This window comes from Carcharhinus amblyrhynchos, chromosome 3, assembly GCF_965287045.1.
Source record: "Carcharhinus amblyrhynchos chromosome 3, sCarAmb.v2.hapA, whole genome shotgun sequence".
NCBI classification, from domain to species: Eukaryota; Metazoa; Chordata; class Chondrichthyes; order Carcharhiniformes; family Carcharhinidae; genus Carcharhinus; species Carcharhinus amblyrhynchos.
This window is the reverse complement of record NC_137326.1, coordinates 123886930-123902864: the sequence shown is the minus strand read 5'-3', so window position 1 is coordinate 123902864 and position 15935 is coordinate 123886930. Positions and strand designations below refer to the sequence as shown.

The window sequence follows — 15935 nt, the reverse complement described above, 5'->3', positions numbered from 1 at the left end:
TTTACCTTTAATATGCAGTAAATATCAATCAGAGGCAGGAATTTATCACTTATAAATGCTAGCTGTGAATCCACACTTGCCATCCAAGTTGGCGACTTGTTCCAGAGGTTGATGACCCTCTGTGGAAAGGAAACCTAACTCTCATCCTCCCTGTATCTCTTGCCCAAACTTTTAAATCTGTATCGCCAAATCCTTGCACAATCGGCTGATGGGAACTGTTTTTTTAAACTTTAACAAAACCCATCGTAATCTTACGCACCTCCCTTCAGTTTGTCCTCAGTGGCCCTTACTCCAAAGAAGACAATCCCAGCTTCTTTTATTTAACCTTGCGGCTAAAATCCCACATCCATGGAACCATTCTGGTAAACCACTTCAGCACCCTTCAAAGGCCCTCCTACAGGGTGGCACGGTGGCACAGTGGTTAACATTGCTGCCTCACAGTACCAGGGACCTGGGTTCAATTCCAGCCTCAGGCTCCTGTCCATATGGAGTTGTACGTTCTCCCCGTGTCTGCGTGAGTTTCCTCTGGGTGCTCCGGTTTCCTCCCACACTGTAAAAGATGTGCAAGTTAAGTTGATTCGCTGAGCTAAATTGCCCTTTAATGTCAGGGGGATTAGTAGGGTAAATACATGGGGTTATGGTAATAGGGCCTGGGTGGGATTGTTGTTGGTGCAGACTCAATGGGTCAAATGGGGCGTCCTTCTGCACTGTAGGAATTCTATGACTCTCTTCTATGATATCCTTCCTAAACTGTGAAGACTTCAGATGTGTAATCAAAGCTTTATAAAGGCTCAGCTTAACTTCCCTGCTTTTTCCTCAAATGCCTCTCTGAAGTCCAAGATTGCATATACTTTACTAATGTTACTATTGGGGTGGGAGGAATGTGCAGATTCCCAAGTCCTACTACTCCACAGCTCACAGCAATTGTTTAAGTGTTTAATTCAGTCACAAAAATAGCTGATTGTTCACCTTTACTACTGCTAGACTCAGAATAAAAGAGACTTTAACTAGGCTTCTTTTAATAAACTCAAAATAATTGATTTATTATAAAACTTTTTTTTAAAACAAGCTGCAAAATTAATTTCCCATACAGTTTGTAATCTGGAAGTATAATGATTTGCCCTGTTTCCGAAATGCCAACACACACACACACTGTGCAAGAGAAAACAAAGGACAAGACTAATAAAGTCTTTGCAGAGGCTCGTGTAAAGGAACACTATAAAAAGAATAAAGTTCGAAAAGGTCTTGACACTGTCAATCTGGTCACGGTAGGAAATCCTTTCAGATGGATTTTTGGTGAAATACTGTCTTTGTTAACTCTTGCTTGCCTTGTTGCAGTTTTGCTGCCTTTTAGTAGAGATCAGTTATACCGAGATACTTTTCTGATTGAAGATAACACCACTCTGGACTCCAGGCAATGCTGGATGGGGATAAGAGAGAGAGAGAGAGCAAGAGAAAGAGAAGCAGTATTCCTTCACAAATTGCTTTCAAAGCACAACTGAGTTCAAAATAAAATGTTCAGAGAGAGCTTTCCCCTGAACCAGGTATTTTTAGTCAATCAGCGTGAGTTCAAGGCTTGCCAACAGCACCTTATTTACTCAATTAAGTCAAAGCTGTACAGGTTAGGTAGATTGGCCATACTAAATTGCCCCTTACTATCCCAACATGTGTAGGTTAGGGGGATTAACGGGATAAATAACAGGATTATGGGAATAAGGAGGGAGCCTGGGTAAAAACCCTGTCAGAGAGTTGCTGCAGACTCAGTGAGCCAAATGGCCTCCTTCTGCAATGTAGGGATTCTGTGAAACAAAATAACTGTTCTCTCGCCAGGTATCTTGTTGGTCCTGATCCTGATATGCCTCCTTTCTAGTTGGACTGAGAACGTATTGGTCCAAGAGGCTCTTCTGAATACATTTCAAAATTCCTCCCCTCTCCTTATCCTCTACCATAATACAATCCCAATCCTTATTTGGATAGTTAAATTTCCCGGTATTACCACTCTATAGTTCCTGAACACCTCTTTGATTTCCCTGCAGCCTAATTCTTCTATCTCTTTCTCGCTATTTGGAGACCAATCGAATATCCCCAGTCGCATGATCATTCACTTTTTGCTGCTCAACTCTGAGTAACTGGATTTTATCTTTGTTCTGTCAGGGACATTTTCTCTTTCCAATGCTACAATCATCCCTAATCAGTACTGCCACCCCACCTTCCTTTTTTCCTCTCAGTTCTGATGAAGGGTCCTCCAGACGCTAAACATTGGCTCTATTCTCTCTCCGTAGATGCTGTCAGACCTGCTGAGATCTTCCAGCATTTTCTGTTTTTGTTTCAGATTCCAGCATCCGCAGTATTTTGCATTTCTCCTTCCCTGTCTTTCCTGAACACTTTGTATCCTTAAGTATTGAGTACCTCATCCTCATTATTTTTAAGTTCCAATTCTGTTATTGCCACAACACGGCTATTTGTACTTGGAGGTCGCCAATCTTATTGCACTTTGTGCACTTATATACATGCACTGTAATCTGTCTTTCTATTCCTCATCATCCGTCTTAGTCTGCTTCTATTTCACATTGTTTCACTTCCTCCTCTAGTGCATCCAACTCTCCCTTCTTTTGCACCTTATTCCTCTTTTCTATCTTTAAATGCTGGGGTGCATCTTCCCAATATCCTAGTTTTGTTTTATTAGTGTCACAAGGTGCAATGAAGTTGCTGTGAAAATCCCCCAGTTGCCACATTCTGGTGCCTGTTCAGGAAAACTGAGGGAGAATTTAGCGTGGCCAATACACCTAACCAGTACATCTTTCAGACTGTGGGAGGAGACCAGAGCACCCGGAGGAAACCCATGCAGAGACGCAGAGAATGTTCTCCTTGTAGGTCCTACACAGACCGATTCCCGCCTCGGGTCAAACACCAGGTCCTTGGTGCTGTGAGGCAGCAGTGCTAACCACGGCCTTTGCAATCTCATCTCAACGCTAGTCTTGAACATTTAGAGATTCACATGTTATAAGCATCTTGGTTTTTCCTCTCAGTGAGCATACTTTAGTTTGAAATCCCACATGTATGCATGTGTTTGGAATAAACTCAAGCCATATGTATAACACTGCATTTATCTGCATTAAATGACATCTGCCAGACTCAATCTGATCTCCCATTGTATCCGGTTCAGATTGGAGTCCTTCTTTTCTCCTTCAATGCTCTAACATTTGCACAAATCTTCTGTGGTGCTCTCAAAGCTGCCAACAGTTCCAGCGTCTGTTGGTATAAATTGGAAAGGGCAATGGTCATGACACAAAACTCTGTGGGTAATCCACTTGTAATTAGTTTTCTGCAATCTCAACAAAAAGACTGAAGTCAGCAAAAAGGACATAGAAGTTAATATTCCTTATAAGGATTTAATTTTTATCAGACTAGGGGTAGAGAAACCAATGCTTTCAAATTGGCACACCCTTTCTTCCTTCAAGGCAGCATGGTTACACAGCACTGCTGCCTCACAGCACAAGGGACCCGGGTTCGTTTCCCAGCTTGGGTCACTGCCTGTGCAGAGTCTACACATTCTCCCCAAGTCTGTGTGGGTTTCTTCCAGGTGCTCCAGTTTCCTCCCACACTCCAAAGGCGTGTGGTTTAGGTTGTTTGGCCATGCTAAATTACCTCAAAATATCAGGGGGATATGCGTGGTGTTAAGGGGAAAGAACCTGGGTGGGATTGTGGTAGGTGCAGTCTCAATGGGCCAAATGGCCTCCTTCTGCACTGTAGGGATTCTATGATTCAAATTTTTACTGTTTAAGGCCCTCGGTCAAATAATCATCAGTGATGAGATTAATCTTTTGAGAAATAACCTGAAAAGAAGAAAGCAGTGTTGAGAATGCAATGTTCGAATGTTCCAGAACAGCAACATGACATTTGATGCAAAAAGCTCAGTTGCATGGAAATCGAAAACTAACTGTGGTCAACACACAGGACAGATCAAGCAGTCAGAGCTTTGTGTGTTCCAATTACAGTGTTGTTGGTCGGGAAACATGAAAATGAGTGATGTTTAGGAATTGCAAATGCAGCCAGCAAATTGCATTCTGCTTTATAAACAACTTTTGTAATTCATATAAAATAACACAGTGGTTAGCACTGCTGCTTCACAGCGCCAGGGACTGGAGTTCGTATTCCTGGCTTGGGTCACTGTCTGTGCGGAGTTTGCACATTCTCCCCATGTCTGCGTAGGTTTCCTCCAGGTGCTCCAGTTTCCTCCCACAGTCTGAAAGACGTGCTGGTTAGGTGCAGTGGCCATGCTAAATACCCGAACAGGCATTAGAATGTGGCGACAAGGGGATTTTCACTGTAATTTCATTGCAGTGTTAATGTAAGCCTACTTGTGACGTTAATAAATAAATTTTAAAAAGCAAATGTATTGGTGTCCTGCATTATATGATGTGGCGCTTCACCTTCCTTATTTTATTAAAAAGACTTTCTTCTGGGCTGTGCATATGTTGCTGCAGGAGTGAGGATTGGATCAATTTTAGCCCTTATTGTCACTCTGTTGACAAAGCTTAGGTCTCTGTGTAATGGATAGAGATCCTGCTAAAGATACCAAAGCTCAGAAATTACCCACATATGATTCAATGCTTTTGGGAAGGATCTCGAGATTCGATTACTGATCTCTAATGCTAACAAAGAGTGGTAGCTGACATGCTTTGATTGCTCAAGTGTGTTCCAGGTTGAAGAATGGAAAGTCAGACAGTGTTCCTGCTGTATCTATGAATGCGCAGTTGTCTCATGAGGCCAGGCGTGGCCTTGGCTGCCGTGTCCTTCACAGTCCTATAGACCACTGGCATTCACAGTCATGGTTCAAGGTTCCTAATGGCCACTTGGACGAGCTAGTGGCGAGCAGCTATCGTTCATGGAAGCAGTAACCCTGGGAAGGGGATGGGAGGAGTAGTGGAATGGGAGAAAATTGGCGAGAAAGGGGATTGGTTTATGTTTTGTTATGTTGTCATTTCTTTCTCCTTAACACACGGCTTTGATTACTTAACGAAATTCACCAAACTCTGTGAATTCCCGATGCTGGAGACTGGAATATTCTTCTTGTTGTCCTGGAGTGCGTTCCTCTCAGCAGAAGCCAGTGGCCTTACAGGTGAGCGACAACAATATGTACACACACCACCTTTATCAGGGGAGTTTTAGGAAAATCAACAGATCACAAAAAGATTTTAGTGACGTTCTGTCACATCTACTTTTGAGGAAAGTGTAATTGTATCTGACTGTCTTCAGTGCCGTTCGTAAAAGTGCTGTTTGCATCTCTCGAATTGCTTGAATTATCAAATGTGTTCCCATCAAGTTAATGAGACTTGGGTTTCTTAAGTTTTTGCAGAGGAGTTGCTTTCATAAAATGCTTACATACTCTGCTGTCGAAAATTTGTGGCATTCATTTTCTTACGAAATTAAATCCTCCTCATTCTTTGGAATCCGTAGCCTCTTAAATCCACTTCCCCATGGCACCACGGGAGAAGGGCTAGTGTTTTCCTGCAAATGCAGATTTATTTCGGTGCAGTTAAGTGCCTGATTTTTAAGGGAGTTGGGATGTTTTTGCAGAGAGGGACATTGTACGCATCAAAACATTGTCAGTCAGGTTAGAAAGACATTCAAAAAAGCTCATAACCCACCAAAATCCTGATTTTTAATGTTACTTTTTCTTCATTTCTAAAGGATAGGGCTCCAACCCCACCAATGTATGAGATTCTGTAAACCTTCTTAATACCAAAAGCACAATACAACTATGGGTAGGGGGTTTTGGGGGAGACAATGAAGATATCACTGGGCTAGTAGTAATCCAGAGGGCCAGACTAATGCTCTGGGGACATGGGTTCAAATCCCATCACAGTAGCTGGCAGAATTTAAATTCAGAACTTTCCAGCCATTCTTGTCGGTGAGATAATCCCATCCCACCAACTGGGTTTCCCGACAGTGGGGAAGGGAGGGTTTCATAGACCCCGTTGACAGCAGGGAGATCAAAAGGTCCCGCTGCTGCCATGGGGATGGGGAAAGTCCCGTCCCTGGAATATAGAGTTAATCTCAGTAACACTGACCATAACATCAACAATTGTCGTAAAAACCTATCTGGTTCATTATTGCTCTTTAGGGAAATAAGTCTGCTGTCCTTACCCAGTCTGGCCTACATGTGACTCCAGACCCACGGTAATGTGGCCAATTCTCAACTTCCCTCTGAAATGGCCTAGCAAGCCATTCAGTTCAAGGGCAATTAGGAATCGGCAATCAGTGCTTGCCTTGCTAGTGACGCCCACATCACACTAAAGAATTAAAAAAAGCTTTGGTTCGCCTTTGGCACTGAATACGCAATGTTTGTTCAAAGATATTACTTCCTTAATGGGTCGCATTGCAACCATTACTGCAATGAAGCTTGTTCATGTCTGCACTCACTGATCTTGGTAAGCAGTCCTCCAAATTGTGCATTCTTCCAGACTGCCTCCGCTCCAATTTATTTTGTGTAATAAATCTTCAAAAGGAGGGTGGTTTTTTTTTCAGAATCACATTACTTGAATGAGTGCATCTGAAATAAATTAGAATCGGCCGCATGTGGGTACCTTTGAAAGAGGGGTATCTTTCATTTCTACCATTGTCAACAGAATTTGTTAATCTAATGAGGCTACCAGTAGCACTCTGATCTGTACAAGTGTATCTCTGTTGATGGTTGCCGGCACAGCAGCAGGGTTAACTCTGCATGAATACGTCCGTCTGCTGGGCATTGCTCACAAAGAATTTTAAAAATATAATTGAAAACATAAAAAAGAAATCAACGACCCTGACCCAACTGTATTATCCTGCTCCATAACGCATTGCTTATAAATCGAATTCTAGATTTAGAGGCCTGAGCCTCTGTATATCAGCATTTTGATAAATTGAGTTCCACGCACCCCACTACAATTATTGTGCCTCTTACCATTTGGTTTCTCATAAATCACATTGCAAGGCTCTACAGATGCAGACCTCTGTATGTTGATTTACTCATAATTTGAGACCATGGTCTCTCTACATTTTCCTCTTGATAAAGCAGATTGCCGGCTTGTCCCAGCTACTTATGGCCTGCATTGCCATTTCATAGGAGTCGATCATAAAACCTATTAGAACTCAGAAATGTAATATCATAACAGCTCTCCCGCAATCGCCTGAGTTAGAGCCTGGTAGGATTGTCATGGTGACTGAGGACCTTTCCGAGGTTGGGACAATAACCAATCAGAGAGCACAAAATCTGAGACTCACCATCACCTGACCAATCAGAAATCAGCAAATTAGGCACACAAAAGAATCATACAGTGGTCAATCTGCCAATGAGATCTATATGGGGTGTCGAGATCAAGTGTCATCTTCTGCCAATGCAGTTAGAGGGAGGAAGATAATTGCTTTAAAAAGCGCAGATGTAAGGCAGTCCCTGGACAGAATTCCCCCACCCCAAAGTCTACAATGTTTTGAATGGCTTGCTTATCCTGCCACCGAGTAAGTCACCGTGGAAATTTCTGATTTCTAATCAGTAATCTGTAAACTGTCTGTGCTGTTATATGCTCTGTCTGAGGCCAGAACTCTCCATTCACCTGACGAAGGGGCAAACCCCAAAAGCTTGCGAGTTTACTATCAAATAAATTGGTTGGACTTAAACCTGGTGTTGTCAGACTTCTTACTGTGTCCAACGCCGGCATCTCCACATCTCTGAATGCTGAGATCAGGATGCCCTTGTTCGCTTGTTTCTTGTGATGCATAAATTTGCATCAATTAGGTGGATGAATCCCATCTGACAGGCACTGCAGTGGAAACACTCCTGTTTCCCCACTGGCGTGGGCACTGCACTTGGAGCCAATTCAGATGAATCGCACCCATTACCTCTGACATTGTAGTGCTCCCTCAGTACTACACTGGAATGTCAGCATTCATTATGTGTGCAAGTGTCTGAGTTGAGGTTGGAACCTACAGCCTTCTGACTGGAGACAATACAGAGCTGACTCCTTTTAATGTCATTTTCTATTATAGTTAACTGTTAAATGACAAAACCCAGGACAATTCAGAAATGGGTGTAAAATTGGAATGGCCCCAGAACTGAGAGCGCAGATTGCGACTAAACCTTGCAGTTTGTTCCAATGTAGATTCCATGCTTCATCCTCATTTATGTGATTGCAGCGTTCAGCCAGTGCCTAGTGTTCAACAGCTGTAACCTGAGTAGAGGGAACAAAATGGTGAGAAGTTAAAGCTAACTTCTGCTACTTAAAACAAGCCTCCACCTCTTAAAGGCAGGTTACGTTTTGGCTGGAGCAGCTGCTGGAATTCATTGCGCTCATGACTTTGACCTGGGAAAGATACCAGAATGGTAACTTGGCGGAAAGTGAGCTCCAAGTTTCTCTAATACAGGATAGTTTGGCACAGGAGATTGAAAAGAGGAGAGAGGTCATCTACCTGCAGAATGGAGTGCTGCCGTGATTTGGAAGCCTTCCTGCTGTCCAGGAGGCGTGGTGATTAAGCAGAATGAAGATTCTGATCAGCGTTGCCTGAAATTAGCATGCCAAGAGTGACGTTCAAATTTCCCAGAGCTAGAAGGGGCAGTCCAACCATGAGACCCACATCACGGGAGCAACCCTGCACCCCAGACAAAATCTGAGAAGGCGGTAAGAGCAGATAGCCATGCAGGTCAATGCCAGCTCAGCAGCCCTGAGAATTGGAAACCACAAGAAATTCAATGACCTCACGGGAGTGGTCAAGGTTAGCGAATGCCACACTCTAACATTGCTCAGTGCAGCAAACCCCCATCACTCTCTCACATCTCAATTTATACATACTATTTGACTGTGACAGGCATATCACCCAAACACATTGCATCACATCACTGACACATTTCCCTGTCGATCAAAGGCCACAAATGATAGCCAGTAGGCCCCAGGCATGGCTGTGAATTCTCACCCCCCTCCAGGGGAGACAGTGCTCTCATCATCAATAGGGCAGCAGCGACTGAAGACATGGCCAATGGTCATAACTGTCCTCCTCCTTACATCCCACTTCACCCTCATTCCACAACCTCCTCTGATTGTAAAGCTGCAGATGGTTTACAGATGCACCTTTTGCTTTTAACTATTCTCTCACCACAAAACTCCCTTGGGATTTTCTTCTTTCAAATATAATCACTCAACCTCACACTCTCAGCCCTCAGTTCAGATAATGGTGTTGCATGTACTTTACAAAGGGGAATATAGAGACAGTATCTGTAGAATCACTGTGAGCAGTGGGCTGCAGACCTGGGGCAGCACAGGTGCCTACGTACTGACTGCAAAGTCATGCACTGGTACTGCTGCAGATGAGGAATTGCGTTGGCTGCCACACAGAAACACATAATGCATTGTGAGTCCTACCAGAAAGCCTGCAGTCAGCGTGAAGGGGCATGAAGGATCCAGCACCAACCTGGCACAGGAGCTTGCCAACTGCAGCACCAATCTGGCACAGGAGCATGGCAGGGTGCAGCACTGACCTGGCACAGGAGCACGGCAGAGTCCAGACCAAGCTGGCACAGGAGCATGGCGGAGTCCAGCATAGGCCTGGCACAAGGCTTTGCACTGAGCTTGCACCCCATTTTTTCTGGTTTGGAAATGGTGGCTAAATCCATTAGAGGACTTGTGGACACAACTGGGATGCAGCGTCAGGTGGCCAATGTCTCAACTTTCATTGCAACACAAACAGAAGGCACCCACTGGTTGAATGCTGTGGAAGCTCAGACTGAGGTCACGTAAACGTAATCCATTCCCACGCAAGCCCTGACTGTTGCCATCATGTCTGTAGATACTGGTGATCAAAGGGCCTTGTTGGGTTTCACAATGGTCCAGCAATCTGTCCTGCAACAGATTAGCAAGATTTCACAGCTGCTGTCTCAGGGAGTGGCACTGTTTCTCTGGAGTGTGAATTTGCGGTCTACCCAATTGATGAGAGCACTTGACCTCCCCCCCACTGTCTCAGCGCCAGTGCCCTTGCTGTTCCCTGTCAGTCAGCTGCCCAGGTCCTCTGCCATGGTCTGAAGCAGGAATCAGAGCTGCTTGAGATTGTCCTGCAAGGCCACCTGCAGTTTCCCTCACTGAAAGCTCCCGGTCTCCCACTCGCTGGTGCTACAGTCACTGGCGCTGCATTGTCGGAGCTCAGGAGGGGCGACAACACGTAGGAGACAGGCACCAAAGAAATGCACAAAGGTGAAGAGTTAACTTTTGTATGGGATGGTTTGTTTGATAAAGTGGGAATGGAATGTTTTTTGTTTAGTCAGCTTCTACTTCCGTATTGTAATCAAGAGGATGCTGTGATGGACAGTAACAGACAGAAGGTAAGGTAGGAGGCTTGTTGAATGGGGAATTGGATTTTTTTAATTAGTGCCACAGTCGGGTGAGCTGATCACAGACAGCCCAGATGGAAAGGGGATGTGTTTGTTATGTGCCCCCTCCCTTCTTCCTCCTGAGTTGCTCACCTCATACCTAACGGCAGTTTATCCTTGTGAGAGCAAGATTGTGCAAGATGTGACCGACCTCAACAAATGATAAATATGCACTGGCAAATTCTGCAGCACTCCTTCATCGTGGCCTAAGCAGCAGAGATGTTGCCCCCACCCCTGACATTTGGCTTCCATTACAGCCATGCTGGACGTGTGCGGCTACTTACATCCTGGAGTCATGAGCCAGTTATCAGTGGATAGTGGTTGTCACTGAGCAGACATTCTCTGGTTTGATGTGGTGCCTCCAATATGGAGGCACAGAGGGACTGACACAGCCCAAAGCCATCATCACTGCTGCCTGGACACCAAGCGTTCATCTGCATGATATGATATCCATGGTCGCACAGCAACTGCATCATGAGGGAGTGAAACTCTTTGTAGTTACAGTACATATATACATTCAGATGTGGCACCTCTGAAATGCCACGTGTGTGGCCGATGGCACTCTGCATCATGGAGAAGGCTGGTGAGGCTACTGGCCTGGAGGCAGAGAATGCAACATATTCCCCTCTCCTGGCATTCACAGAAACATAGAAGGTAGGAGCAGGAGGAGGCCATTCAAGCAAACTCCGCCATTCGTCACGATCATGGTTGATCATCCAACTCAACAGTCTAATCCAGCTTTCTCCCCATAACCTTTGATCCCATTCGCCCCAAGTGCTATATCTAGGTGGCTTGGAATACATTCAATGTTTTGGCATCAACAACTTCCTGAGGCAATGAATTCCAAAGGCTTACCATTCTTTGGGTAAAGAAATGTCTCCTTATCTCCATCCTAAATGGTCTACCCTGAATCCTCAGACTGTGACCTCTGGTTCTGAACTCTCCCACTATTGGGAACATCCTTCCTGCATCTACCCTGTCTAGTCCTGTTAAAAGCATCATTGATTTCCTTCATGTAGCGATAGGCGCTGAACTAGGAGCGGTTAAGGATGTCCCCTGTTCCAGACTGGAAGAATCCCAACACAACAAGGTTCATTGCTCTGGTCACCTTCACAGCTACAGGCAGTGCCATCATACTCTCCCAGCAACAGTTGGCAGATTTCAATGGACACTTCCTTTGTAAAATGGAGATATAATTCACACACTTCCTTGGGTGGGGTTAAGGTAAGAATGGACCAACGGTGATGGTAACCAGAGCAGTCTGAGCAGAATCCTCAAAGTGAAAACCAAAGCCATCCCCACATGCCACACATCTGTGTGTATACTTCACCAACAGTGAATAAAAGTACAAACTGCCAAGACTCCTACCAACTCTGCAACAGTCAGTAGAGTTCAGTCAGTTACTAACCTAAAAGTGGTTGAAATTTTAAATAACAGAAGTGGGGGCCAACTCCAGCTGTTGAATTTACGTTCAACCCTTGGTCTTGGGTGACAGTGCGTGTGAAGTTTACACATTTTCCCTGTATTTATGTGGGTTTCTTCCGGGTGCTCCAGTTTGCTCCCGCAGTCCAAAGATGTGCAGGTTAGTTGGATTGGCCATGGTAAAATTGCCCGTTAGTGTCCCAAGATGTGTAGGTTTGATGGATTAGCCATGGTAAATGTGTGGGCTTACAGGGATAGGATGGGGGAGAGCACTTGGGTAAGATACTCTGTCAGAGGGTTGGTGCAGGCTCAATGGGCCAAATGGCTTAATTCTGCACTGAAGGGATTCAATGTTTGACTGTACGTGGTTGAGAGAGAGTGTCATTTGTACCATTGAGATCAAAGGTAGGAGCACAAGCACCAAATTCATGTCAAAGCTAGGAGGCTGGGAACACACGAAGCAAGTGTGGAATACAAGGAAAGTAGAAAGAAAATTAAGCAAGGAGCAAGAAGGGCTAAAAGGGGTCATGAGAAAGCATTGGCCAGCAGGATTAAGGAAATCCCAAGGCTTTTTATACATATATAAAGAGGAAGAGGGCAGCCAGGGAGAGGGTTGGCCCACTCAAAGACAAGGAAGGGAATCTACGTGTGGAGACAGAGGAAATGGGCGAGGTATTAAATGGGTACTTTGTGTCAGTATTCACCACAGAGAAGGACTTGGTGGATGATGAGTCTGGGAAAAGATGTGTAGATAGTTTGAGTCATGTTGAGATCAAAAAGGAGAAGGTATTGGGGTTCTTGAGAAGCATTAAGGTAGACAATTCTCCAAGGCTTGATGGGATAGACCCAGAATACTGATAGAGGCAAGGGAGGAAATTGCGCGGGCCTTGAGAGAAATCTTTGTATCCTCACTGGCTACAGGGGAAGTCTTAGAGGATTGGAGAATAGCCAATGTTGTTCCTTTGTTTAAGTAGGGTAGCAAGAATAATCCAGGCAATTACAGGCTGATGAGCCTTACATCAGTAGTAGCAGTGGGAGAGGATTCTTCAAGAAAGGATTTATTCCCACTTGGAAATAAGTGGGTGTATTAGTGAGAGGCAACATGATTTTGTGAAGGGGAGATCATGTCTCACAAACTTGATCTAGTTTTTCGAGGAAGTGACAAAGATGATTGATAAGGGTAAGGCACTGGATGATGTCTAAATGGACTTCAGTAAGGCCTTTGACAAGGTCCCCCGTGGCAGGCTGGTGTAGAAGGTGAAGTCGCATGGGATCAGAGGTGAGCTGGCAAGGTGGATACAAAACTGGCTCGGTCAAAGAGGACAGAGGGTAGCAGTGGTAGGATATGTTTCTGAATGGAGGGCTGTGACAAGTGGAGTTCCTCAGGGATCAGTGCTGCGACGTTTGCTGTTTATAATATATATAAATGATTTGGAGGAAAATGTAACTGGATTGATTTGCAAAGGTTGGTGGATTTGTGGATAGCGAGGAGGTCAATCAGAGGATACAGCAGGATGTAGCTCAGTTGAAGACTTGGGCGGAGAGATGGCAGATGGAGTTTAATCTGGACAAATGTGAGGTAATGCATTTTGGAAGGTCTAATACAGATTGGAAATATACAGTAAGTGGCAGAACCCTTCAGAGTATTACTAGGTAAAAGGATCTGGGTGTACAGGTACACAGGTCACTGAAAGTGGCAATGCAGGTGGAGAATTTAGTCAAGAAGGCATATGGCATGCTTGCCTTCATTGGCCGGGGTATTGAGTTGAAAAATTGGCAAGTCATGTTGCAGCTTTATAGAACCTTAGTTAGGCCACACTTGGAATATAGTGTTCAATTCTGGTCGCCACACTACCAGAAGGATTTGGAGGCCTTGGAGAGGGTACAGAGAAGATTTACCAGGATGTTGCCTGATATGGAGGGCATTAGCTATGAGGAGAGGTTGGAGAAACTTTGTTTGTTCTCACTGGAGTGATGGAGGTTGAGGGGCGACCTGATAGAAATGTACAAGATTACAAGAGACTTGGACAGAATGGATAGTCAGAAGCTTTTTCCCAGGGTGGAAGAGTCAATTACTAGCAGGCACGGGTTTAAGGTGTGAGGGGTAAGGTTTAAAGGAGATGTACAGGGCAGAATTTTTACACGGGGTAGTGGGTGCCCGGAACTTGTTGCTGGGGGAGGTAGTAGAAGTGGATACAGTCGTAACTTTTAAGGGTCATCTTGACAAGTACATGAATGGGATGGAAATAGAGGGATATGGTCCCCGGAAGGGTAGAGGGTTTTAGTTAAGTCGAACAGTCGACACTAGGAGGGCAGAAGGGCCTGTTCCTGTACTGTAATTTTCTTTGTTCTTCTTTGCTTATATACTAATGGACATCACAATCTGCATATATCTGGAGCGCACTCCTAACACCTGCACTAAAGACCTCACCAAAATGGCATTGAGTGTGATCCACACCAGATGTGTGTGTGCAGTGCCAACACCAATTCAGACATTAAAGGGAATTGCCAGGAAGGTGGGCGCTTTCATGGTAACAGGGCAGCCTTTGGAAATGAGGCCATTGCTGGTGATACACTGATTATAACTGGATAAACATGGGTGTACCTAAAATGAGAATAAACCCATTGAGCTGAACAAGGGAAAATATTAAAACAGAGAATGGTGTACTTGCCATGATAAATTCTCCCTCAGTGTACCCGAACAGATGCTGGAGTGTAGCAACTAGGGGATTTTCACAGTAACTGCTTTGCGGTATTAATGTAAGCCTACTTGTGACACTAATAAATAAACTTTTAAAAAAACTTTAGAAATACTCTGCAGGTCAGGCAGCATCTGTGGAGAGAGAAACAAGTTAGTGTTTCAGGTCTGAAATTGTGAAAAGCTATCCACCTGTTAACTCTGAACCTCTCTGCACAGATGCTCCCGACCTGTTGAGTATTTCTAACATTCTCTGTATTTATTTCAGATTTTCATCTTCTGCAGTATTTTAGTTTTATAACGAAGAAGGTTTATTATATGATGATGTGATTAATAGTATCACAGGCTCAACAAAGTCAAGAATGACAAGGAGGTTTGGAGAATAAAGGATCAGTCACCAAGTCTCTTCAGTAGGACAAAGGAAGGTTTTTGACTCTTAATCCACCCTTTTAAATGGTGTTGCACTTGATGACTTCTCTCAATTTCCTTGTATTCCACATGTGCTTAGACACGAGTTACAACACAACAGCCCTCAGAGACTCAGAGGAGGTGGGTTGATTTTCACAACTCTGCATTGGAAGTTAGTGATCATTGGAGAAGATTTCTCCTGGGGAAAACATCATAGTGACTCCTATGCCTTTTAGTTTTGTCTTTGATAAACTGTTGTTAAACACAATTTGATCTGTTATCTCCAATTGCAATGGGATCTTGATCAATTGGGCCAGTGGGCTGACGAAAGGCAGATGGAGTTTAAATTAGACAAATGCCAGATGATGCATTTTGGTAGATTGAACCAGGGCAGGACTTACTCAGTTAATGATAGGGCGTTGGAGAGAGTTATAGAACAAAGAGATCTAGAGGTACATGTTCATAGCTCCTTGAAAGTGGAGTCACAGGTGGACAGAGTGGTGAAGAAGGCATTCGGCGTGCTTGGTTTCATCGGTCAGAACATTTGAGTACAGGAGTTGGAATGTCTTGTTGAAGTTGCACAAGACTTTGGTAAGGCTACACTTGGAATACTGTGTGCAATTCTGGTCACTCTATTGTAGAAAGGATATTATTAAACTAGAAAGAGTGCAGAAAAGATTTACTGGGATGCTATCGGGACTTGATATATTGAGAGGCTGAATAGACTGGGACTTTTTTCTCTGGAGCATAGGAGGCTGAGGGGTGACATTATAGAGCCTTTAAAAAAATGAGGGGCATAGACAAGGTAAATAGTCAATATCTTTTCCCAAAGGTAGGAGTGTCTAAAACTAGAGGGGATAGGTTTAAGGTGAGAGGGGAGAGATACAAAAGTGCCCAGAGGGGCGATTTTTTCACACAGAGGGTGATGAGTGTCTGGAACAAACTGCCAGAAGTAGTAGTAGAGGCGGGTACAATTTTATCTTTTAAAATGCATTTAGATAGTTATATGGT

General features: G+C 44.2%; 1 protein-coding gene across 2 annotated transcripts in view; it reads left to right on the top strand.

The window, feature by feature from the left end:
- Nucleotides 1-15935, top strand: part of LOC145341104 (sodium/hydrogen exchanger 9-like) — a 384640-nt gene that overhangs the window by 138323 nt on the left and 230382 nt on the right. For both annotated transcript variants that reach the window (XM_080185958.1, XM_080185959.1), the window contains exon 8: nucleotides 5017-5122. In XM_080185958.1, the coding sequence (XP_080042084.1) occupies nucleotides 5017-5122 (106 nt within the window). The remainder of the gene's footprint in view (nucleotides 1-5016; nucleotides 5123-15935) is intronic.